At 39.9% G+C, this 16,483-nt stretch overlaps 1 protein-coding gene across 2 annotated transcripts in view; it reads right to left on the bottom strand.

Moving 5' to 3' along the window:
* adcy5 (adenylate cyclase 5) overlaps window positions 1-16,483 on the bottom strand; it is a 97,080-nt gene that overhangs the window by 10,646 nt on the left and 69,951 nt on the right. Inside the window, exons 8-14 of one of the 2 annotated variants that reach the window (XM_082507339.1) lie at window positions 15,987-16,124; window positions 11,952-11,974; window positions 7,945-8,104; window positions 6,532-6,629; window positions 4,302-4,389; window positions 1,853-1,969; window positions 1,560-1,718 (exon numbers count right to left, since the gene is read on the bottom strand). In XM_082507339.1, coding sequence (XP_082363465.1) covers window positions 1,560-1,718; window positions 1,853-1,969; window positions 4,302-4,389; window positions 6,532-6,629; window positions 7,945-8,104; window positions 11,952-11,974; window positions 15,987-16,124 — 783 coding nt within the window. The remainder of the gene's footprint in view (window positions 1-1,559; window positions 1,719-1,852; window positions 1,970-4,301; window positions 4,390-6,531; window positions 6,630-7,944; window positions 8,105-11,951; window positions 11,975-15,986; window positions 16,125-16,483) is intronic. The other variant, XM_082507340.1, reaches the window with a different exon arrangement.

Here is a 16,483-nt window from a genome sequence, read left to right as displayed (position 1 = left end):
TGTGTGTGTGTGTGTGTGTGTGTGTGTGGTGTTCAAAAAAAGCAATGCAGTACTTTGCAAGACAAATTTTACCCAATTTTAACCATGTGTTTGCTCTAACAGTGTATGGTATACAAGGTGATTTCATTACACCATTCGTCACAGCAGAAAGCAATGATTAGATGTCGTAATGCTCATTAATGTTCTATAAAGTACATAACTTGTTTAAGCACATGCATTTCTCTCTTTTTAGTGCTTGTGTTTTATCGTTGCTTTTTTTTTTTTTATTGCTTGCAGTTTTAATATTGTTGTGCATCACCTTGAGCTGCAACACCTGGTTGAAAAGTGTTGTATGAATGAGATTCTGCCCACATTTTATCCCTATGAGGGAAACTTGGCAGCAGCACCTGAGTCGTATTTGTGTCTTATTTAAGTCCTGGACTCGTGCCATTGGCTGTTGTTCAGTTTAGGATTAATAAAATTAATTTGCACTTATGCGGACAGCCCGCAGGTTATCCATCAGCTCCGGTCTCTTCTGTTTCACCTCACTGCCCAACACCAGCTGCAACAGATGGCTGACCTACCTAAGCCACAGTCTTGTTCTCCGTGCGGTGTTTGCTCATACCGATTATTGGATCAATGAGGTTTGCTCTGTAATATTATAGGGTTTTTACATTACAATATAAAGCGCCTTATGATGACTATATATGTTATGTTACGCCCATGGTATTCAGCTGGAAAAGAGTGGAGGGTCCACTCTGGGTCAGGGAGGAGTTGCTGCTTAAATGTGGAGGAATTTGGGGTCTTGTTTACAAATGAGTATAGCGAGAGATTGATACATGGACTGGGGCCATGTCGCTGTACCAGTCATTTGTGGTGAAGGGAGAGCTGTGCATAAAAGCGGAGCTGTTGATTTACGGGTCATCTGATGTTCACAATCTCTGGGTAGTGACTCAAAGAGACACACACAAGCAGCACAAATGAGCTTTCTCTGAAGGACAGCTGGCCCCTGCCTGAGAGAGGGAGTGAGGAGTTCAGTGAGTCAGGAGGAACCTCCTGGGCACTTCTTGGGCGAGGAAATCCAGGCATGTCCTGCTGGGAAGAGTTCTTATGGGTAGACCCAGGACTGGAGAGATTATGTATCTCAGCTAGCCTGGAACCACCTTGGTGTTTCTTCGGATGAGCTGGAGAAAGTGGCTGGGGAAAGGGAGGTTCGGGCTTCTTTACTGCCCCTGTGACCTGGCCTCGGATAGTGGCAATGGAAGGAAGAATGGAAAGAGGGATGGATGGTTGGATGGAAGGAACTTAATTGATCTATTGAGGCCTGATGTAATGTACTTTAGTGAGTTGACCAGCAGATTTTAGTATTTAAACTTCAACTGGCATTTTCTGAAAGGTTATCTTTTGGCTGTACTTTTTTTAGACAAATCATCCGCCTAACTTTCCTTAGTCTTCAACAAACTTGGATCTTCTTTTCTTTGTTTGTTGTGTCATACTTTAAAAGGATACCTGTAAATTTATTGATGAAATAATCTAATAAATAAAACAGATAGGCCATAGATAAAACAAGGCATCTGTACCTCAGGAAAGCTGCAGATGAGGCCATCATGTCCACAGGGGCTGTGTTGTGTGTCCAGGCTGTAGTTGAGGAAGTAAGCATGGCAGGCATTGACACTGTCCAGGCTGATGTTGTGCTGTGCTTTGATGCAACTCCACAGGTCATGGCTGCTGCACGTGAACTAAAAAGGGTCAAAATTATTGCGAGACTTTCAAATCCAGACACTCAAAAGCATCATAGTCAAAAACCTCTCCTTGAAACATTGACCCATGACAAGAAAATGGGAATTTGGGAATCCTGTTAATGAAAACTTACAATGTTGATGAAAGCAGAAAGAAAGACGATGATGATGGTGAAGACACCAACCAAGGTGCTGTTTAGTCTAGACTGAACTATTCTCTTAGAGAGTGTCTGCAGAGGCACTGGGAAGATCTGGAGGACAGAAGAATTCCAACAATTAATATTCAGTTTTAATTGAATTAACTGACTTCATTTTCTCAGTCACTGGTTTCCAGTTTGACCATGCTTTTACAGCTCTGTGTAAAAAAGAGGCTCTGCTTTTTTTTATATTTTGTTTTTAAAAAAAAGAGCCATGACTCACCGTTATGGAAACCTTCAAGCAGCAGCTCTATTTTTCTCTTCTCAAACCTTTCCCGTTTCTTGTGAGTCATCAACAGCAGAAAGAAAACTGATCGACAAAAGGATTTACGGTCTCACTGCAAATCTTATTCGACAAGGCCCACTTTATAGAAACTTGTGGAAGAGATTGTGAAAATTTGCGAACTTATTAACTCCAGAAGAATGTACCAGATAATTACATTAGAGGCAGCCCAACAAAGTAATCAACTGAGCTGCATGCTATTCTGTAACTGTCTTTATTACAGCACAGCGCCCAGTACCCCTGTGTTTACTGAACAGGCACCAAATACGCAGCTGAAGACGTAGTGCAAAAAGAACATCAGCTGCTTCTGTTAAAGCACAATCTGTTCTTTGCTAAAGTCCACACAAACAGATCAAAACTGAGAACAGAGGGAGGAAACAGCTACCTAAACATTGGGAGATTGATAATATTTTACTAAAATACTATTCCTTAAGTTATCCTATGAAATGCAATTTTTAAAAAATGCTGTGTTAGCTGTTATTTAAAAATGAAAACTCCATAACATTTGACTAGGATAACCATGTGAAATATCTTCAGTTTTTACCTGATATTTAGAGTCACAGGCTTTGTTAAGGGTACAGAGTGTAAAATCGCACCACTAGACGTAAATAGATTGCAGTTGACTGCGAGTTTTTAAGGATATCCTAAACTTTTCTGTGGGTAAACACTGCTGTTAGCCTCTGTTAGCCTCTGTTAGCTGCTGTTAGCCTCTGTTAGCCTCTGTTAGCTGCTGTTAGCCATCGTCAGTGAAGTGTATCTAACATGGTTGGACTTAGTGAATAAACTCTGATACAATGTGTGGTTGTAATTCGGCTGTCACGAGAGGGAAAGTGGGATTTTTAGGACACTCGAGCCGAACATTAGCTTGTATAATGTTAGCTTAAAACCAGCTGCTGTTGTTCAGCCAGCTCATTGTCAGCTGTGTGTGGATGAGAGGATTGCATGTCTAATCTGCTGACAACAAGTAAGTGCGACAGTCATGAGTTAGAGCTCTGTTTTCAGTTCAGGGGATGAGGCTAGCAGTTAGGAGGAAGAGGATGATGTTTTATTAAGATGCCAGTCCTGCTGTCTCTTTCCTTCATGTTCAACTTCACATACTGTAAGCATGAGCCTTCACATCTTGAGCCTGAAGGTGCAGGTATGAATTAACATTTGCCTCCTAAGGAATTCCTATGAGTTCTCTTTTCCCCGCCTTTGGCAAACTACACATGTGGCTGGTCTCTAGCTGAATAAATAAAACCTGATTTGGTGGAACCGAGATGTCCGTTTCGGCAACTGTGTTGAAGATAGCGAGGCAACATGACAGCTTCCACAAATTGGAGCCTGCTCCTATTTATTTTAATGGACTAATTCTAAGTTTATGAGAATGCATCAGTTTGTTGGAATTACATATTGCATGTAAGTACCCACTAATTAATGTTTATCTATGAGTAGAATCATTTTTGTAACTCAAAAAACAATAATTGCACCTTTAAATACTGATCAAATTGACAGCAGAGACTGCTGAAAGTTTATGTTGTTGCTGTTGAAGTTTATAGTCTAGTAACCTTAGGCTAATATGCATAAAGTTTTATAGAACAAAGTTGAACAAAGGCTCCCTTCTGTGAATAATCTTGTGCAAGAATACAGACAAACTACAGAAACATGAAACGTATCCTGAATTATGTTAGATAAAGTAAATATGAGATGGAGCAGCTTTTCTCAAAGACTCACATAAACACGAGGGAAACTTAACAATTTTTAATTCATATAATAGATACGCACCAAGGGAGTCTGTTGTAAAAATGTAACAGATTCTGATCAAAAAGAACTTCCTTTGAGGAGAATATCTTTCATTTTCTAGATGAAGGATTCTCTGACCACAATTCATAACAAGTACAGCATCCAAACCACAGCCCGATAAAACATTTAGATTTGTCTGAACGATGTCTTACGCTGAACCGAACTGAAACGAGGCAGCTATCTTACGGGATAACATTCTCATAAAAGCATCTATAATCGCTTGTATTGGTTATCACTTTGCCGAATGCCTTATATCTGCAACAAATCTGAGCAAAGCTCTGAGTTTCTCTGTGTCATTCATTACAAGCATAGACTTCTCACCCCAAAACAGCAGTACACAGCTGAGACGAACATAACAGCCGTCAGGATAATGAGACAGGTGACGAAGAAGCCGATCATCAGTCTGGAGCTGCAGACAACAAAGAGATTGGATGTATCTACTGCAATATTTATTACTCTGCAATTCACAGTCAGTGTGGCATCTGATAAGTTAACACTTTCTCTTTATAGTCTACAACCTTGTGCTAAATACTGTGGAAGTAAACATCTCATGTATATATCTTTCTACGTAGCACTCTTAATTCTTATTCTCATGTATATATCTCATGTATATCTCATGCACATATCTTTCTTTCTACATAGCACTTTAATTCTTATTGTTTGCACTGAAGCACCGCAGCAAATTCCTAATGTTGTAAACCTCAACATCTGGCAATAAACCCATTCTGATTCTGATTCTGATTCTGATCTTACTCGTGGGTGTGACGGGAATGAATAACACCAAAGAGAAGAAGCATTAAGATTAAGAGGGTAAAAGCGATTATAAAAATAGATTAAATAACAAGGGACATGAGATGTGAGGAGGCAGCCTATGTGGGACTTTAAGGACAGGATTAAAAGACAAGAGAGGAGTGGTGAGATGAAAGTACTGAGGAGAAAGGTTAATAAAGAGGCAGGCTAAAGAAGATCAATACTAAGAGATGGGCAGGGAGAAACCTCTGAGTGCAGTTTGCAAAAAAAGAAGAGAGAGAGGAGGGCTCGCTTTGAGACAAAATCTGACAGAGCTTTAAAATCTGGCCAGTGCTCGGGTGCAATTATGCTGATTTTGATCTGATATTCTTTTTTATTACTCATCATCTTTTATTACTCCTCTATTCAGTGATTCATCTTTATAAGTCCTGTTTTAAGGATAAAGGCTGAAGAATTTGGAAGAGAACTTGGAACAGACAGCATTAAGACTAAAGCTGTGCCGAGTTTTGTAAGGCTCCAAAGCCTGAACGCACACACTGACCACTAACAAAGACATAGTTTCTAAACAATTTATTAAAACGCATGTATTAGTGCTTATGAAATATAAGGAGATAGTTATATTTGCCTAATAAAGACAGCTTTTGGGATTATACCATGGGAGTACTATTTAGAAGACCAAGCAATTCAGTTTCAACTTGGAGCAACTTCTTATATATATACACCCACTGGCCACTTTATTAGGTGCACCTTGCTAGTACCAGGTTGGACCCCCTTTCGACTTCAGACTGCCTTAATTCTTCATCACTATCAGCCTGAACTGATGATGCAGCACAGCACAGATCATGTTAACACCAAATTTGATGTTCCAGCAGAAACTGAGACTCATCATACCAGGAAGCACTTTTCGGTTTTCTTCGGTAAGCCTGTGGGAACTCCAGCCTCAGTTTCTTGCACTCAGCTAACAGGAGTGGCACATTGTGTGGTCTCTAAATTTACAGTCCATCTGCTTTTAGTTTTAATGTGCTGTGAGTTTAGTGATGCTTCTTGGTTTTAACGACTGGTTATTTAAGCCTTAATATCAGCTTACCATTCTCCTCTGGCCCCTGGCGTCAAGTTCTCCCAGAGAACTTCGGCTCACTGGATAATTTCTCTATTTTCAAAGCATCCCGTGTTAGCAGATTCTCAAATACTCAGACCAGCAACATTCGGAGCCACCTTTTATCCCCATTTGATGCTTCTTTGAAGTTCAGCAGGTCGTCTTGACCGTGTCTAAATGCCTAAATGCTGATTGGATGATGAGATATTTGCATTAACAAGCAGCTGAACAGGTGTACCTAATAAAGTGGCAAATGTTGACCTACCCAATTTTGATTGTGTAAAGCAGTAGTTCTCAAACTAGGCCTTGGAGACGCCGGGGGTCCAAAGCCCATGGCCATGAAGTTCACAAAATAATTTGCAATGAATATTAAAATTGTGCTGCATTATTAAAAACTGCATTTAGACCAAAAGGAATATTGATTACCCCGTCCCACCCCCACATTATCTTTTATGTATATTAAGAAAAACCTTTAGTAAGAAGTGCTCTTTCTCCAAAGTTCTAGTCCTAAAAGTTTATCTGATTTTAATATATAAATGAATCGTGTGGCCGTTTAAGCTCACTTTGTGTACTCTGCACTTATTTATTTCATACATTTGAGCTACAATTGTTTAAACTGTAATCAGAGTAAACTTTTCAAAGTTGTGAAGTAAATCTCAAACTTCCACGGTCCTATCTGTGTATTATTTCCAAGTGTTGACTCACGGTGGCACGATGACAATCTGGATGAAGCAGATGAAGAGAAAGACGAGGGAGGCGCAGGCCACATAAGCCCCAAACCTGGAGTCCACCTGTTTGGAGTACTGCAGGAGGGAAGGAGACAGCAGTTCAGTGACACAGACTTTTCTTACATTCTGTCCCTCTGACGGCATGAGGGGTGAAAAACATACAAAACAACCAACAAGATAAAAAAGTATGAAAAGTCTGACTCAATTATGTCTCTCTGGGTATTTTGGAACGAGTACGTCAACACCACAGACGCTTGTAGCAGAGCTGTACTCGAGTCAGACATAAATCACAAAAATGACGAGTTCACACTTGACATGGGTTTAACTAGTGTAAGCCTCGACTTTTATTTATTTCTCTAAATACTTCCTCTTCATTCGGAGAATCTGGGAACAGCTGACATTTAGCGCAGATGACATTTAACTCCGTCAAGATTTGAGGCTGCTTTGAAATCCCATTTGAAATTAGAAAGCACGAGCTTGAAATACTCAAGCTTTGAACCAGTCAATAAAAAATTAGAAAAATAAAGACAACAAAATGTAAAAATATGACAAGAGTTTGAACAGTTGATTCTCACGAGCCTGCAGAGCACAGGCATAATTTGTTCGTGCAGACGTAAATTCTGACTTAGACTTTCGTATGTGAGAACAATGGCTGAAAGACAGTGAGGTTTTCAAGTGAGTATTGATATTTCAAAGCTGAAAAGATTGTTTCGTGATGTTTGTTGAAGTTTAAAAAAGAAAAAAAAAATTGGTTATTGGCGTTTTACAGCTGAAAAGAAAACCATATCCCGATATCAAAAAACTACTTACGATCCTTAAAAATGAAAGACATCTTAGCAACTGATCCGTGTCTGGCATGTGCAGCGGCTACTCAGCTGCTATCCTGCAAAAAGTTTATTTTACTGGATAAACTCTAAGTTGAAATACTCCTTCTGTATGGCCAAGAGAAACTTGTTTCTCCAAACTTGGAGATATTGCTGTGCCTCAAAATCAAACTGTGGATCAACAGGATTTAAAGATTGTACACGAGCCTAAAGGCAGAAGTGGTCTGACAGACATGGAACCGGAGGCTCTCCAAAATTCCTTCAGATCTCACTTTCACCGTACACGAAGCAAAAACTCTTTTTCCCTTTTTCCTCCCAAATTCCTTTTATAACAACCCAGCTGCAAACCTCTTCTCAGCCTGCCATTCACTGTCTGAAGCAGTTTCTCTTCTCCATTTAAACCCCTGCTTCCTCTCTTTCTGTGTTATACTTTGCTTTTGAGTGACTTCCCAGAGGGACCGAAAAAGAGAGAGCTTTTTGCACAAAGAAGATTGCTTGTCACGGCCAATTATCTTTTGCTATATTGGCAGTTGGACTTTGTGTGTCCGCGTGTGTGCGCGTCTAACCTTTTTCTCCAGGTCAGGCTCTCTAAAGGTGAGCAGGAATTTCTTGACGTGTTCCGAGCGCAGACGGTCGATGCTGCGCGCGTCGATGGCCCGGCCCAGAAACTCATCCACCTCGTCCTCTGGGTTTAGGTTTTCCTGTGTGTTTCTGAAAATAAAATGCCTGAATAAAACAAGAGGAGACTGATTGACATTTACATTTCATGCCGAGTCAACAAAGACTGTTTGGCTTTACTGCAGCTAAACTTTTTGATCCACTGCTTTCTTAAAGAACTTGTCTGAAAATCAAGCCAAAAGACTTTCTTAATAACTATTGACTAAACAGAAGTTTACTAAAACTGTTCGAGGGTCACCTTAACAACCCACTGTAACCTGAGGTGTAGCTGCAAATAGGAAATCATACACAGTGCTGCGATCTGATTTCTTAGGGGCTTTTTTTTGCATACATCATCAAATTAGTTTGATGATCAGAGATAAGCTTTCTTTTTGAAAGTTGACTTCAATTCAATTCAAGGCCTGATTACTACAAGACCTGAAGAATTAAGAAATCCCTGTTTGACAAAGTGAGGCAGACTCAGAGATCTTAAAAAATGGCAATACAATCATGCCACAGTCTAAAGAAACTCAAGAACAGATAAGTAAGTGATTGTCATCCATCAGTCTGCAAAGGACTACAAGGCTATTTCAAAGGCTTTGGGACTCAAGTGAACCACAGTGAGAGGCATTATTCAAAAAATGAGCAGTGTTGGGGAGTAACGGAATACATGTACCGCCGTTACGTATTTAAAATACAAAATATGAGTAACTGTATTCCATTACAGTTACCGTTTAAAAGGGTGGTATTCAGAATACAGTTACTTTGTTGAAATAAATGGATTACACAGCAGTACTTTCCTGTTTCATTTTGTCGCGGGTCAGGACTGTTTGGGTTTTGTTTGACAGCTACGTTCTGTTGTTCCAGGCGGCAGCGTTACGGTTACCATGGTTACAGGGTGACGCGCTCTCTTTGTGACTGTGTTTCCTGGGTGAGAGAGCGCCTTTTTTTGTTGTTGTTGTTGTGCTAAGCTAACAGGCAGAATGCTACAAGCATAGCTCTAAAGAATGTAGCATCACGGGCAGTATAGTCCGTGCTGCAGGGAGAATGGACTGCCATACACGTTATGTGTCTGTGAGCGCGAGGAGGGAGAAAAAGGAGAGTCGAAAAGTAGTTATCGTAGCAGAAACGGGAGCTGGAAGCATGTAAATATAATAATAACCACTGCAGCCAAGAAGAGTGCCTGACGAGCCCAGTTGTAAGTAAGATATTAAGACTCGACTGTACGCTGTGTTCGTGTTTTCCTCCGAAACAATAAGTTCCGTTGGAGCAGCCTTTCAACGCCTCTCTCTGTCTCTGGCAAGCAAAGTTGACCCAGACAACAAAGTAAAGCTAGTTTTCGGCTACGAGCCCAACACCAGAGGTCCCTTTACTATGGTTCAGACCCGCGGACCTTCAGTAATAGTAATAAATCACATTCATGTAGTTGTAAACAGCATGATAATATATTAAGTAATCGAAAGTATTCAGAATAAGTTACTCTCATTGAGTAACGTAACGGAATACATTACAAAATACATTTTGGGGCATGTATTCTGTAATCTGTAATGGAATACATTTTAAAAGTAACCTTCCCAACACTGAAAATGAGAACATGGAAACAGCGGTGAAGCTTCCCAGGAGAGGCCAGCCTAACAAAATTACTCCAAGAGCACATAGGCAACTCATCTGAGAGCTCATTAAAGAACCCAGAACACCATGTTAAAAACATCTAAAGGTCAGAGTTCATGATTCACAATGACAAAGAGGCAAGACAAAAATAGCACCCATGGGAGAGTCCCAAGAAGTAAACAGCTGCTGATCAAAATGGAAACAAAGACTCATCTCACATTTACCAAAAATCGTCTTGATGATCCCAAAGGCTTTTGGGAAAAGATTCTGTGGACTGATGAGAGAAAATTTGAACTTCTTGGAAGCTTTGAGTCCCATTACAGCCGGCATAAACCTAGGCCCAGTCAAAATCTGCACTTAAATCTGATTGAGATGCTTTGGCATAACCTTAAACAGGTCAATCATGCTCAAACTCTCCTGGCTGAATTAAAATAATTCTGCAAAGAAGAGTGAGCCAACATTCTTCCACAGCAGTATGAAAGATTCATTGCCAGTTATTGCAAATGCATGATTGCAGTTCTTGCTGCCAAGGCTGGCGCAACCAGTTATTGGGTTTAAGCAGCAACTGCTTTTTCACGTATTGTCAGGTAGAGTTGGATAGCTTTTTTCCCTTAATAATTGAACTTATCATTTAAAAACTGTATTTTTTTATTTCTTTGGGTTATCTTTGTCCAATATTAACATTAAGTGTGAAAACGATGGAAGAAACTGAGAAGTCAGGAAGATTTTTCACACCTCTGACCTGAAAGATCACTGCAGCCCTCAAACTTGAACAGTCAGATGAGACAATTTGTCTAAAAACAATCACTAAATCTGCAAAACGCAGATTCACCTACATATAAAATGCATTTGACGGTTAGTCTGGAATACTGTGTTTGGATTTAACAATACCCAGAAGTTGAGCGATTGGAGGCAGAATTTTAGGAGTTGTTAAGTAGTTAATTGGAATATTTTGTGTAGACATGTCTAACTTTAAAGGTTTTGTCTTTAAACACTTGTCAGTTTCAGTGCTGTACTGTAGCTCTAATCGGTGGCATTTGAGGCCTCAGCAAATCAGAAAGAAAGGATTGGTTTGTCTCTACGATGTCAAGTCTTAATATACGTTACATTCACTGATTTTAAGACAGATGGAAACAGATTTCCAAACTGAGCTGTGACATCGTATCCAGTGTAGCAGTTGACGAAAAACCCAGCATGTACTTCCTCTCGACTCTAAAAACCTGTCAGTCTGCATAAGAAGTAAGATCTGTGCTGTAGCCTGCGGCAGAGGCAGAGGCTTGGATGCTGCAGCTCAGAACAAACTCACATATACAGAACTATTTGGAGGAGAAGAGGAGGACAGCTTCTCCATAAACGACAGCTCCTCTTTGATCACTGAGAGCCTTTGGCTTAACTATCCCTTCCTCTGCCCTTTTTTTTTTGTAAATCTTGGATGAAACAGTTGATACTGCAACACATTAAGAACATAAACTCTGTCCAGCAGCAAAAGACTCATGGAGAGAATCAGAATTTAGACACTAGCACTCATGCAGGTGGATTATACGACAACTGCAAGCATTCATCTGCTAGAAGCGATCCTGGAACACGTTTAACCTGCCCTCCAAGAAACGTTAGATGACTTATCGATCAATGATGCTTAAAACTGTGATTGCAACCACCAAGCTCTGATAAGTTCATATATTGATGGACGCTGGCACACTTTTTTATTATCTTAGCTGTGTACACAACACATATTCAAGCTACAGCTGCATGATAAAGGGTTAAAGTGCAAATGCAGACTCCTGCATTACCTCTTCCATACAAAACTGCCCTAATTTTCACTTTGAACCTCCAACATGTTGAAAACTGAACTGAGCCTGGTTCTTCCTATTAAAAGGGAGTTTTTCCTTCCCACTGTCGCCTAGTACTTGCATAGGGGATTGTTTGATTGTTAAGGTTATCTCTGTATTATTGTAGGGTCTTTACCTTACAATATAATATGCCTTAAGGTGACTGTTATGATTTGGCACTCTGGCAAAACCGAATTGAAAACCCCCCCCCAAAACATTTTAATTTAAACTGATCCTTTACCTGGACACTGACTCTCATACAAATCAAAGATCTTGCACATCATCTTATTATTATGCCATTTATTCTGACTTTCCAGTTAAAATTACCAGTGACAATCATATTTGTGTTTCAAAGTGCTTCTTCTTGTCTTTCAGCTCATTTTCAGGATCATTGCCTATCGTCTTGGGCAAAGCAAGAACAAATCCTCTAAGGTGGCACACAGACAAAACAACAAGCACAATGAGTCACTACTCACTTGTCTTTGGGGTCTTCAAAGCCCTGCAAGAGAGAAAGGACAACAGGAAATAGGATTTTTAGAGCAGCGCGTGGTAAAGGTGTTTAATCTTTTCAAACCAGATTGGTTCTGCTTTCTTTTTCTTTACAGCTAAACGCTCTTTTAATACAACTCAGAACAATCACATCAACATATCTGGTGATTCACTCAATGAAAGCATTTTTAAAATGATAAAATGAATAACAAAGCAAAAACATCCAATGTTCTGCAATATTTAGAAGTTGTCATTCTACATTAAATATCTGTCATTCTGCAATGTTTGGACTAAACTGCTTGACGATCAGTGTGTGCTCTGGCTGTTCTGACGGTGATTTAGAACAATTTTTTCAGAGACTTCACAGATAACAGCCCAAGCAATCTCCCAAGACATCTTCAGCTAATGAAAGGTACCTCAGCAACAACAACCCCCCAACACACACACACCCCACACCCACCCTTCGGACGAGTTATATCACTACAGTGGTTTAGATCCTTCCTGTGATTTTCGGGATTTATATACACCGCTTAGAGGCGGTTATTGCTTCGGTTGAACCTTGCTACAAATTATTTTAATTTTCTAATTTTCCTTTTCAAACTACATTAAGGAGCCTCAGCCTATCATCATTCCTCTGATTGAAGCTTGTTCAATTTAACTTCACAAATAATGAGCAACCGCAACGCTGCCATTAGACAGCTATTGGGGGCCTGATGACATAATAATTACCCTGAGCCAAATGAAAAATACGCTTACAGGGAAAGGTTCGCTGTGGCTGGAAACCAGCAGACACGGGGGGAAAAAAAAAATCACCCAGATCACTTCAGGTATGAACCGAATAAAAGACATTTGCATCTAACTCAGCTCAAGATTTGGACCGTTCACCCACTGTCAGCTCTATTCGGCGAGAAATGACGGCTATGATTGACGTGAAATTAAACATTTTTGGTAGGTTTTGAGTTTTTCAGCAGAGATAAACCGACAGAATGAGCAAAATAAGAAAGATGTAAGAAGTGGAGGCTTTGTTGTCGAGCAGAGGTAAACAAGACAAGTTTCAAATGTTATTTTCACCCGTTTGAAATGCAAAGATAGAATATGTCTATAAACAAACAGATGCAAAGCACACAACTTTAACACTTTGGGTGAACTGTCCTGCAAAACGATACAGTGTGCTGTGTCATGGAAAAAAATTTAATATATTTTTTAACCTGTTTTTCATTATGAAGTCACATTAATCATATTTTGTTACTCAGTTTATACTATGTTCAGATTGTCACTGTCATTAAACTATTTGGCCATATTACAGCATTACAGAATACCAGCTTGTAGATATTCAAATTGCTCTACCTCCCTCTTGTGGCGAAACACACAAATGACTATGCTGAAGAAATATTCAGCACAGCTAACCCCTGCATGAAAGTAAGGGGGAAAAAAATCAAATAGGAAAAAGTGAAAGGTAAAAACGAAATTATTTGCATTCCTGCCTGCTCCACTGCTTCCTGTTTGCAAAAGCAAGAGGCTGAATGGGCAGCAGGAGTAGAAGTACATGTGTAAAATCCTGAATACCTCCAAAGTCCATTCTGTGTCTGACAGACATAACCAGGTTTCCTCCCGGTCATATAAAAACCCTCCCTCATGCTCTCTGTGCATATTTGATTCCTTATTCTTTACAGCTCTGTTTCAAAGCTCGCTCCAGAGCTTGCTGTGATTAATGAAGACTATGGAGGTATGAAGATATGGGGTGAGAGAGTAATAGGCAGAAAGAAAACTGAGGCTGACAATGAAGGAAGGCAGAGCTGCAGCAAACAAAGTTGATGTCAAAGCGTTCGTGTTTCTGCAAACTTTTATAGGACTTTGGTGACACACTCATCTGATATTAGGAAAGAAAAACAACGCAGCTGCTGATGTGATGTCAGGACGAGTAATTGAACGTAGTCATCCAGGACGATGAGAGATAAGATGATTTTTGTGCTGAGCAGCCTTAGCTCTAAGTGCCAGAAGGATCCAATGTAAATCAATGCAGCATTAATTTGATGTTGTTTCTTTTTTTATGTGCACACTTGTTGTAGCATTTATGCTACACAGAGCTCCAAGTCAGCTACAGAGCCCCCTGTGGGTCACATAAAAATACAGAAAGTAATACTTAACTGTGCAGACAGTTTATTTTAATGAAAAGTAATCGTTTTAAAGCAGAACTGATGTTTCTTTCAAAATAAAAGCACACTGGTTAATACGGCCAATGGGGAGTTTGCATGTTCTCTCTGTACCTGGCGAACTCTCCTGTGCATTGCCTCGGTCCAGATGCTGTACCCCAAGTTGTTTCCAATGCTTTGGTCAGAGTGGGATTGTTACAAAGAACTAAGATGTAGAAAAGGGTGTTTGTATATTCACGAGAGAGGTAAGCTTATTGTTCTGTCTGGCTGTGCTCACAACCTGACATTACACTCATTTAGTAGACAGATCGATCCAAAATAACTTTTATAAAATGTGCTCAACCTACCTATAAACATGACCTAAATATTATTATAAAATATTTGTATCTGTTCTCATTCTATATGTCTGACATCAACCATTAAAGTGGTATTCTTGTTTTTTTTAGTCGTGCATCTCTATAACACTGAGTTCAGTACTTCCTTATGTCCAGATTTTGATTTTCCCGCATTGGAAGTGAATAAAAATATCCCACTGAAAGCTAAAAGATTTGCAACAAACGGCAAACTACAACTGTAAAGCAGCCTTTCCATTACAAAAGTGCAGTTCATTGATGATGCCACAAGCTGAGCAGGACTTAATAGGATGAGAAAACTACAGAAGCAGAAAAAAAAGCTGTGCTTGCTGTTATCTTTTCTGTTGTGGTTATCAGATTGATTCATCTTGTTATGTGGAACTAAAAGAAAAGGCAGATCTCGTTCTCTCTCTGAGATGTTCCCAAGCATAGCAAGATATTACAAGAAAAAAACAAACCCGTTTTGCTTCTTGTGATCACGAGATGCGTGCGGACAGCTTGGTAGCCGTGAAGACGACCTGGCTGTTTGATTCAGGGACTAAGTACGGGTTTGTTCTCCGGGGCGCTACAATTGATAGATTAGATCAACACTGAATTTTCTGTATTACAAAGGTGAGAAGGCTCAGCAAGAATAAAACACACGCTGCTACTTTTAAGTGGAGTAGAGATTAATCAGCCTGATGCACGTCAATAATAGGCTAATTATATGCATGACCCATGAGGACAACAGCACAGGGAAGAAAAAACCCTTTTCATTCCTCATGTCAATGAAATCATTAACTTGTTATTGCGGGAAAACCAGATTTGCTTTACAAGATATTTAACCGCTTTTCACATGATAACATAATTACAAGCTGTTCTGATCTGATCTGAGAGAAAACTGCTCTTGATGTGAAAAAAATGATGGGATTCACCTTTTAATAGATACTTTTTGTGAATATTACCAATTTTAAAATAAAGCGTGTAGAACAGAATCCATTTCCCCAATATATAACAGCGCACATGTTGCCTGGACTTCATCGTCCTCTTTCCTGCCATAGATACAGTGAGAGGTGAGTGGATTGGGGATATAAGAAAAACAGGCATAGGTGCATCCATTCGCCAAGTGAGTCACTACATGCAGGCTCGGCTCAGCAGGAAGTGCTACGGTACGTAAATAACAATCAGTCTCGGTGAGGTTCCATCTCTCTGCCGTTGCTACATTTCCCGCTTAACTGCGGCCGCCTACATGTTGCTGTTGTCCCCCTTGCACGAGTGCTCCTGAGAGCCTCTTGGATCCAGGGGTAAGGTGTGAGAGGCGAAGTGAGCTGCTGCTTACCAGGACTGCAGATCTCAGGATTATTGTATTAACAACAGGTTGGCTTCATCACCAAATGAGAGCCAAGATGTGATATTGGCAGGAGAGTCACCTGGCTTTAGCACTCCAACAACACCAAAAACAGCAGCACTACAAAGCAGACCATTAGAATGCTTTTAATCTATCGATAAACATTTGTTTAAAAAAATCTTGTCTTACCATCCTCTTCAGATCTTTGGAGATCTGATTTCCACCTAAATGGTTGTAAAAGGGACGGTCGGTCCAGTGTCCACTGTTGTGGGTGACAGAGTTGGTCCTCTGCCGGTTCATTTTGGCAATCATGGCCTTTTCCTCTTTCTGTAAGACAGAAAAAGCAAAGACAGGTTTTAGAAATAAAATTTACACATACAAGTTCACACATTTTGCGAGAATTATAATAACATATTTTAGGATTCATCACCTTTTATCAACTGCAAATTATATACTTGTGAATATCTCTTCTATCCAATAAGATAACGTTATCTCACAGTGCTGGCATGATTATCAGTCGTGCCAACACTGTCACCAAAACCTGCCATGAATGTTGCCTTAAGATGGAGTCATCTGCTACCAGTTTGTGAATGAAAGTGGTGAATCTGGGAATTCCATGTAATCGGTTTCTAAAAAAAAGCAATTAATTGGGACAAATCATCAAAAATCGAGCCTTGCTCCTGAAT

Source organism: Aulonocara stuartgranti (genome assembly GCF_965226115.1).
Source record: "Aulonocara stuartgranti genome assembly, chromosome: 16".
NCBI classification, from domain to species: Eukaryota; Metazoa; Chordata; class Actinopteri; order Cichliformes; family Cichlidae; genus Aulonocara; species Aulonocara stuartgranti.
The sequence above is the reverse complement of the archived record's forward strand: the minus strand, read 5'-3'. Positions and strand labels throughout refer to the sequence as shown.